Source organism: Medicago sativa, chromosome 3, assembly GCF_051527215.1.
Source record: "Medicago sativa cultivar Bolivia chromosome 3, Bolivia_mono, whole genome shotgun sequence".
In the NCBI taxonomy this organism is placed as follows: domain Eukaryota; kingdom Viridiplantae; phylum Streptophyta; class Magnoliopsida; order Fabales; family Fabaceae; genus Medicago; species Medicago sativa.
This window is the reverse complement of record NC_140751.1, coordinates 4,065,172-4,074,161: the sequence shown is the minus strand read 5'-3', so window position 1 is coordinate 4,074,161 and position 8,990 is coordinate 4,065,172. Positions and strand designations below refer to the sequence as shown.

The window sequence follows — 8,990 nt, the reverse complement described above, 5'->3', positions numbered from 1 at the left end:
GCGAGACGGCGAGGTGCGATCTTGAGAGAGTGGGTGAGATAAAAGGCGGCGACGGTTAGACGCGGTGGAAAACGGAGAGGCAGCGGGATGTAGGGAGATAAACGGCGGCGACGGTTAGACGCGGTGGAAAACGGAGAGGCAGCGGGATGTAGGGAAGAAGAAGGGTATGGTGAATGTGTTTACGAGAATGGATACAATAAGTATAACCCATGTGTTATTAAAATGTGACTTTGTAATCTTAACCATCTAATTTTAATCTAATGATTGAAATTTATTCTCACCATTCTCATATAAAATAACCATTCTCATAGGATATGTCCTCCTATATATATATATATATATATATATATATATATATATATATATGGGTTTTGCTAGAAGTCATCTTTTATGAAGGTGTCTTTTAGCAAAGTTATAACTAAAAAGTGGAAATCACACCTTGAGGTGTGGCTTGCTAAAAGACACCTTCATGGGTGGCTTCTAGCAAAACCCAGTTATATATTTGCTAGAACACACCCACTAGTTTTTATGTGGAAGTGTTTTAGCAAGCTACACCTTAAGGTGTATTTAACTATTTTTTAGTTATAACTTGCTAAAACACACCTTTTAAAAAATAAGTGGTTGTATCCTAGCAAATGCCTATAGGAGTTGCTAACATACACCCACTTATTTTTTAGAAGGTGTGTTTTAGCAACATTCACCTTAAGGTGTATTTAACAACTTTTTAATTATATTTTTGCTAAAACACACCTTAATAAAATCTAGTGGGTGTATCCTAGCAAACCTCATATATATATATATATATATATATATATATATATATATATTTTATAGTCGGGAGTAATTTTAGCCTTTGAACATCTCACCTGAATTCTTATCATGACAACTCGATAATTCACTTTGCTAGCAAAATCAAATTATTTTTAACTATTGATCTACGTGAAGTCGGTTAATGAAAGCGGTAGTAGATATATGGTTGGTAGTTTATATTGATATAATTGGAGAGGTAAAGCAAACAAAAGACAAATTGTGACGAGATTAAATTTTGAGGAGTGTTATTTGAACAACCATTTGGTGGACAATTTATGGGACAACCATAATTTACAAAGAAAAAGTAGGCATTGACACGAAAATCAAAGCAATGGAGAAATAAAGTAAAAATTAATGGGAGTATGAGAGAGAAAGTTGTCACAAAAGTTGTCAAAAAATAGATGTTCAAATATCATTTCTCTTAAATTTTAATGGTTAGTCCTCTAATGCTTTTATTTGATCGATTATGCATTCTTCCTATTTTACCTCCATCTATTGCCCTTCCCACATCTCGAAGTCTCGCAACTAACATCTACAAATGTCTCTACCCAAGTTCCTTACAAAGGAAGTTTATGTCTAGAACTCTTTAAGCCAAAATGTTATATACACATTTTCTTTCTTTATTTTCACGAAGGTCTATATTAATAAGATACACATTTTCCTTTGGATAAAAAGATAATTGATATCCATAGACTATAGTAATAATTTATTAATTTATTAATAATATATTAAATTCTTACTTTTTGGTCCCACTAATATAAGAGTGGAAAATTACCTTTTGTCAAAAAAAAAAAAAAAGAGTGGAAAATTACTTCAGTCCATAAATTGTGGAGTCAATTACATAATTTACATTTCCATAAACACCTTAAAAAACATTTAATAATTTCCATTTCCAAATTCCATTTACACTGACCGGGTTCAACAAGTGCGGGAAATGAGAAGTAGTGAAAATTAAGCGCAATATTCAATTCATTTTCCCGCTTCAATTTAAAACCGCTTCTTCTCTTCCATTTATAATAATCATTTTTTTCTTCACCGTTTTCACTGTTCACCTTCTTCTCTCTTCTCCTAACAAAAAATAAGCGCTTATTTTCTCTTTCACCTCAACAATGCCTAAAAAACGCGTTCGGAAATCTTCCAAACAAGACGACGTTGTCCCTCAACGGAAGAAAGCCAAACAATCTCCAGTTAACTCCGTTGAAGAAGTGGTTTCTCTTCTTCCTTCCAGAAGAAAGAAAGCGAAGCAATCTTCAGTTAACTCCTATGATGCATGCTTCGTCGGAGAACCCATTCCGGCCGATGAAGCTCAAAAGAAATGGCCTCACCGATACACCAAAAACGAGTGAATTATTTTTACTTATTTTTTTGATTTTTTGGTTGTTTATTGTAAGATTTAAAATTCACTGCTATGTGATTGTGTTTTGTAGTGAATCGAGTGAGAATGAAAGTTTGAAGGCGAAGTTTCACTACCGTGAAGCGAAACTTGATGGGATTTTATATAAGCTGGAGGATAATGCTTATGTCAAGGTTTCTATTCTATTTCATATAATGTTCATAAATTTCTGTTTTTGATTTCTTGTTGAAAATTTGATGCTTTAGGGTTTATTTCTTTGATTGCATGTTGGCAACTGTGTTTTTATGATATTTTGTTTGATTTTATGTTGAATATTTTGTGCTTTATGGTTTATTCATATGATTTCGTGTTGAAAATTGGGTTTTAGGGTTTATTTCTTTTATTGCATGTTGAAAATAGTGTTTTTATTTTATTTATGTTGAAAATTGATTTTTTTTTATGGTTCATTTGTTTGAATTTCATGTTGAAAATTGTGATTTGCGGTTCATTTCTTTGATTTGGTGATGGAAATTATATTTTTTATTTTTTGATTTCATGTTGAAATCTTGGTTTTAGGCTCCTTTTATTTGATTTAAGGACCCCTTGATTTAATGTTGAAAATTGTGTTTTTGGATTCATTTCTTTGATTTGGCGTTGGAAATTATGTTTTGATTTCATGTTGAAAATTTGGTTTCAGGATCCTTTTATTTGATTTCATGCTGAAAATTGTGCTTTAGGATTCATTTGTTTGATTTCATGCTGAATAATCTGTTAGTTTACTTGAGTTTTGATTTTACTATGTTTGTTGATTGTTGTTTAGGGGGAGGAAGGAAAAGAGGATTACATTGCTACGATTGTGGAGATGTTTGAAACTCCTGACGAAGAACAATATTTTAGTGCTCAATGGTTTTACAGAGCCGAAGACACGGTAAAGTTTGAATTTTAACTCTTGATTTTTGGGTTTGTTTAGCTGTTTAGGGTTATTGTTGATTTTGGTGATTTGAATGTGTGTGCAGGTGATTAAGGACCATGGGAATCTAGTTGACAAAAGGAGGATTTTCAAATCTGATGTAAAAGATGAAAATCCTTTAGATTGTTTAGTTAGGAAAATAAACATTGTACAAATTTCTCCTGATGTCACTACTACAAAATACAGATTTAACATCAAGGGGGTTTTGGTTTTCACATCAGCACGGAAAATATCTGAAGGGAAAGATACACAGTGTCAGTTTTAACATCAGTTGGCATAAGCAAGTGAAGGGAATTCCTAATAACATATACCATTTACATCAGTGCATAATTGAGACGAAGGGAAAAACACGCGGTGGCATTTTCGTAATTTGAGCGAAAACTTTGGCTAACTTATTTTTACATCAGTGGGTGAGAACTGCCTGATGTGAAAACAAATTTTCACTTTACCTTATCCCTTCCTCTCTTTCGTAAAAACACATCTACGCGTTTTCACTTTCTCACTTCTTCGTTCCTCACTTTCTCACTTCTTCTTCTAAATTCCAATCCAATTCTAATTCTTCACAACTGTCCAATCACAATTCCAATTCTTCAATTTTTAAATCGCAATTCCAATTCTTCAATTCCAATCACAACCCTAGTTAGACACATTTATCACTGTCGTTTATATACTTTGTCGTCTCCAACAAAATTAGGGCTTCTTGTTCAATTTCACAAATTTTCGCATACCCTAACTTCAACCATGGTTGCCGCAAAGAAAACCCTAACTTCAACAAAATTAGGGCTTCTTGTTCAATTTCAGATCTGGTCCATACGGTCAGATTTTCCGGCCGGATAACTTCGTTTTTGGACAGTCCGGTGCGGGAAAAAACTGGGCGAAAGGTCACTACACTGAAGGAGTTGAGTTGATTGATTCGGTGCTCGATGTTGTTAGGAAGGAGGCTGAGAATTGTGATTGTCTTCAAGGTATTCTTTCTTCCGATTTATGCTTCTAAATGTTTTTGTGATTTTAGTTTTTTTTCTCTTTTTAATTTTCGAAGTCTGATAAATTTTCTTCTGCGATTTTTTTTTTCAGTTACTATTTTAGTTATGATGATTTTCGTGCATGTTTATGTAACAATTTAGTGTGTAATTTTTTTTTAAATATTTATTGTTAATTATGAACGAAGCTAAATTATAGAGAATCGAACCTTGATCTAGGAAGTTTGGCGTTTGTTTGTGCTTATTTTGAAGTGTTATAGTAATCAGTAGCTTAATTTTTACTATTTTAGCTATCAATTATTGATAATGTCTTTTGCATGTTTATGCAACAATTTAGCGTGTTATTCTGTTAAATATTGTATTACTAGTTAATAATAGTTATGAATGAAGCTAAATTGTTGACAATTGATTATTGAGGCAAGGTCAGAGGATTTGATATAGGAACCGGTGCTAATTGCATTTATCCACTTCTTGGTGCATCTCTTTTGGGATGGAGTTTCATCCTTTATATTTATCTGATTCTGTTTTACTTGTAATTTGTGACTCTAGCATATTGCAGGACGCATGGAGCGAGAGGGAACTTCTGCTGATCTAGGTGTAAGAGGTCAAATACAGTCAGAGTCAGTACAAATAGGAATTGCTATGCAGCATTTGGGTGCACTTCTACTTGAACTGGGCCGAACTATGTTAACATTGCGAATGGGACAGTCTTCGGTATGTTTTCATTATTTTCATTTGTGATTTGGATTGCTTTCTTTTGACAAAATACTTTTCATGATCATATTCAATTTTCAGGCAGAATCTGTTGTTAATACTGGACCATCAGTTTATATTTCTCCATCAGGGCCAAATCCTATAATGGTGCAGGTTTGTCATTTTTGATATATTCACATTATTTGATTATTTGATATTTCAATTAAGTTGATGACGACATGCAATAAACTGTGCTTAGTTGATATGTCAAAACTTGACTTAGACATTATAAATAATTAAGTTGGTTCAACATAATAGATTATTGATAAAGGATTGAAGATTGGAAAAAAGTCAGTTGATAACCATTTTCATTTCAATACCTTGTCCTAGTCAAGCTGTTTGATGAAAGTTCAATTGTGCAACATGAGAGGGAAATTGAAAAAAATCAATAATGCAGTAAGGTGTCGAGAAGATTCGCTTTATTAAAGGAATTATTGAGTTCTGATATGGTGTACATGGAGTGTACTTCAATATTGTATTCTAAACAAGTTAAGGTGTGTTCACTATTGAGTACCACAATTTGCTCATCAAATGGTATCCACATATAATTATGAAGAGTAAACACTCATTTAACCTATAAATATCAAAGATATTGGTGACACATCTTTGGTCCTCTAAACGTAATCACAACCAATCCAGTCCATCAACTACTGATAGTGGCGTCAGTTTATTCTTGCAGTCTTAGAAGATAAAATCTATTCAATCTTTAAATTAGAAGCCCCATTATTTGTGTTGTCATGGTGTGCATGTAGAAGGATGTTTTTTGGGGTTCTACTTGATATTTGTACCTTTGGAAACTAAAATGATTGTTTGCTCATATATATTTGTAACTTTGGAGAGTCAATTATTATTCCTATGTCATCTATGTTCATGCTAGGAAACCAAAGTAAATGGGAAATTGATAGAAAGAATCGAAAGAGTATTTTTTTTTTTTAATATTACTGAGAATAGCATAGAAGACTCTCCTCCACTAGTTTTGTCTTATGCATCAGAAACCTCCCTGTTGATAATTGTGTATGCTCAAGCTCAATCAACGTAAGTTCATCGTTGAAGACTGTTGCATTTTTGATGGTCAATCTACTGAAATTTGTCTTTATCTGCTTGATTTTGTTGATACTTTATATATTCATTGTTTTTTTTTTTTGAGCAAATATATTCATTGTTTTTGTTTTTTTTTGAAGAAATCAAAATATATTCACTGTTTTCATTCTTCGATTCATATATAGATCCAATCAAATCATGTTTGATTTTTTATTATTTTTTTGCTTAGGTTCTTCACATGGATAGAAATGATTATTACGGAGGAGAATCCACTTCCCTTAATCTTATTCAGGTAAAAAAAACTTTCTCTGATTTTTTTATTTTATTTTTATTATTTTTGAAATCTGAAACTAATGAATGATATTTGATTTATTTGTATGATTTAGCTTTGGAAGAAATTCAGAGGAGATGACAAGCCTCCCCCTCATTTGGGTTCTAGCAAAGACTATAATATCGATATGAACCCTAAGGTTATTCATTTATTTTCCGCTTTTCTTGTTTTTAATTATTTTGGTGCATCTTCCGTCTTTTTGGTTTGTACCGACTGTAACATCTTCCGTCTTTTTCGACTATAATATCGACTATAATCCCAAAACTATTGCATTGCTATTCACATTTGGTCTGTACCGACTGTAACATCTTCCGTCTTTTTCTGGTTGAACAGATGATGTGGAGGCTTAATTTCTTGGTATTGTTCTGTTGTGTTGTACTTAACAACAGTTACATGTTATACTACATCTGCCCCATGCACACTCTTTTCACTCTTATGGTTTATGGAGCACTTGGTATTCTAAACAAATATAATGAGTTTGGGTCGGTCATTGCTGCAAAAATTGGTGCTTGCTTCTTAGTTGTTATCTTAGTATGGGAGATACCTGGAGTATTTGAATGGGTTTGGAGTCCATTCACTTTCATGCTCGGTTAGTAACATTTTTTATGTTTGGGTGCACACATGAAAGCACAACAGATCATGCTGACAGGAATATTTCTTTGAACTTGCAGGTTATACTGATCCTGATCCATCTAAATCACATTTTACCCGCTTGCATGAATGGCATTTTCGCTCAGGGCTTGATCGATACATTTGGATAATTGGAATGATATATGCTTATTATCATCCAACTGTGAGTTTCTCATTTTATATATTTGAACAAGCCAAGACAAATCTAACATTCACCTCCATCCTCTCTGTTATTGAGTGATGATTTTGAAGTGGCAGACTATGGCCTAGTTGGGATGATCTTCTAGCTTATAGGAGTTTTTCAATTTTGAAGTGATAATTGTATGTCTTTGAAATGAATACTTGTGAGGGTTATAAATTAAATTTTGTATCTGTTAGTTTTTTAGCTTCCTTTTTGGCATTAAAATATCATATATTTTTTTTCATATTTCTAATATAAATAAAAGAAACAAACATGGTCTCAAGCGCAGTATTAATAAAGCATAATTTTTTTTAAAAAAAGTGTAGATTTCACATCGGTGGGATAGAAGACTGATGATAAATATAATTATTTTACTTCAGTGTCTATCATAAAACTGATGTGAAAACCCTGATCTTAAATTTTAAAAAGAACGTATCACATCAGTGGGAAAAAAGCCTGATGTGCAAATTTCGCTATTACATCAGTTCATACCTGATGTGAAATGACGTGTACATTCCACATCATATCACTTTACATCGGTTGCCACCTGATGTGAAAAGTAGTTTCCAACTGATGTGAAAACTGATTTCTGTAGTAGTGTGTAAGTGCTTTGTGTAGTTCTTTTGTTGTATAATAACTTATAATTTTTCATTATAATGTTCAGTGTTTTGAAATATGTTAATTTTGTTTACTACAGGCTGCGAAAAAGAAGAAAATTCCTCCTTGTGACTTCTATTTTGATATGAAGTACACCGTGCCATATCTAACTTTCTCTAATGGTATGATTTCATAAATTAATTATGATGATTTGCTTAAGTTTCTTGCATGTAACTTTACCGTTTTTTTTTTATGTTGATTGTGGTTTGCCCTGATTGATGCAGCACCTGCCATAATAGAAAGAAAGACTTCAACACTTTCAAGTGAATCTGGGTCCAATGTCAGTGCAACTGATAAAAAAGGGCTTAAAGAAAAATCAACTCAAATTAAAAAATCTATTAGGCCTGAGTGGACTTTACTGGATTTGTATTCTGGGTGTGGAGCTATGTCCACTGGCCTTTGCTTTGGAGCGTCTATTTCTGGCATTAAGCTTGTCACGGTATTTAGTCTAATTTGCCTAATGTTTCTTTGGTTCATTTTAACTTTGCTGGTAAATAATATTTTTACTGATTTTATAATCTTGGTTGTTTTTGACTTGAAGAAATGGGCTGTGGATATAAATGAATATGCTTGCAAGAGTCTTAAGCTGAATCACCCAGAAACACACGTATGTTTTGGTGTTATTCTGTAGTTGATGTGTGTTATTGTAACTTTTTTCATAGTTCTTCATTATTATTCTTATTAACATGCATGCATTGCTTCCCGAAATGTTAAATTCAGGTGAGAAATGAACCCACAGAAGACTTTTTAATTCTACTTTTTATTGGAGAAGAATAGACGACTTCCCATATTCTTACCACATTTGTGAACAGGGAGTATTTCTGAGTGGCACTGTTAATTGGTTGCCAAGTGATGATTCAAGTATTCTTTCTCTTGATTTAGAGAAGGAGTCATATCAACAACTTTTCCTACCTGATATCGAGAACGAGAATAATTTGTTGGCCTTGAGTGTGCTGAGGGATTGCTTGTGTGTTTTTGCAACTTGTGATCTGATCTTGAATGTTTGGATTATGAAGGAGTATGGAAATCGAGAGTAAATATAAATATATTCATCTAGTTTTTTTACACTTTTAAATGATAAAGAAAAAAAAACAAAAATATTTATATTCATATCGTGTTTATTACATTTGTTTTAATATTTAAATTTATTTTTATCTATTTGTTATATGTGTTATTTGTATTGAAAATTAAGGGTATTTTTGAAAAGAAAAAATTCAACCCAAAAATACTGAATGGGTAATTTTCTTTATATAATATAGATGAAATGCTTATATTATCACTTATTTTGAGATCGTATGTGGTAA

The 8,990-nt window shown here is 32.4% G+C and overlaps 2 protein-coding genes across 4 annotated transcripts; both read left to right on the top strand.

Moving 5' to 3' along the window:
- Positions 1 to 1,729: 1,729 nt before the first annotated feature.
- LOC146935029 (DNA (cytosine-5)-methyltransferase CMT3-like) lies at positions 1,730 to 7,822 on the top strand. Its single transcript, XM_085757641.1, has 5 exons — positions 1,730 to 2,152; positions 2,238 to 2,337; positions 2,964 to 3,071; positions 3,160 to 3,279; positions 7,727 to 7,822. The coding sequence occupies exons 1-5, from the start codon at positions 1,920 to 1,922 to the stop codon at positions 7,820 to 7,822; spliced, it is 657 nt and encodes a 218-aa protein (XP_085613767.1). The 5' UTR covers positions 1,730 to 1,919.
- LOC146935030 (protein REDUCED WALL ACETYLATION 2-like) lies at positions 3,282 to 7,225 on the top strand. 3 transcript variants are annotated; one of them, XM_085750222.1, is made up of 7 exons: positions 3,282 to 4,078; positions 4,653 to 4,807; positions 4,889 to 4,960; positions 6,117 to 6,179; positions 6,274 to 6,357; positions 6,552 to 6,807; positions 6,890 to 7,225. In XM_085750222.1, the coding sequence occupies exons 2-7, from the start codon at positions 4,658 to 4,660 to the stop codon at positions 7,087 to 7,089; spliced, it is 825 nt and encodes a 274-aa protein (XP_085606348.1). In that variant the 5' UTR covers positions 3,282 to 4,078; positions 4,653 to 4,657; the 3' UTR covers positions 7,090 to 7,225. The 3 variants fall into 3 exon arrangements, with proteins under 3 accessions (XP_085606348.1, XP_085606347.1, XP_085606349.1); XM_085750221.1 differs by having other exon boundaries at positions 4,643 to 4,807; XM_085750223.1 differs by lacking the exon at positions 6,274 to 6,357 and having other exon boundaries at positions 3,467 to 4,078; positions 4,643 to 4,807.
- Positions 7,823 to 8,990: the final 1,168 nt, after the last annotated feature.

Excerpts from the sequence above, each read along its gene's own strand:
- LOC146935029 (XM_085757641.1), top strand. The coding sequence starts at position 1,920 with ATGCCTAAAAAACGCGTTCGGAAATCTTCCAAACAAGACGACGTTGTC. Across the intron at positions 2,153-2,237 it reads CACCGATACACCAAAAACGA|TGAATCGAGTGAGAATGAAA; the intron begins GTGAATTATTTT and ends TGTGTTTTGTAG. Across the intron at positions 3,280-7,726 it reads TTGTACAAATTTCTCCTGAT|GCTGCGAAAAAGAAGAAAAT; the intron begins GTCACTACTACA and ends TGTTTACTACAG.
- LOC146935030 (XM_085750221.1), top strand. The coding sequence starts at position 4,037 with ATGTTGTTAGGAAGGAGGCTGAGAATTGTGATTGTCTTCAAG. Across the intron at positions 6,180-6,273 it reads CTTCCCTTAATCTTATTCAG|CTTTGGAAGAAATTCAGAGG; the intron begins GTAAAAAAAACT and ends TGTATGATTTAG. Across the intron at positions 6,808-6,889 it reads TCCATTCACTTTCATGCTCG|GTTATACTGATCCTGATCCA; the intron begins GTTAGTAACATT and ends TTGAACTTGCAG.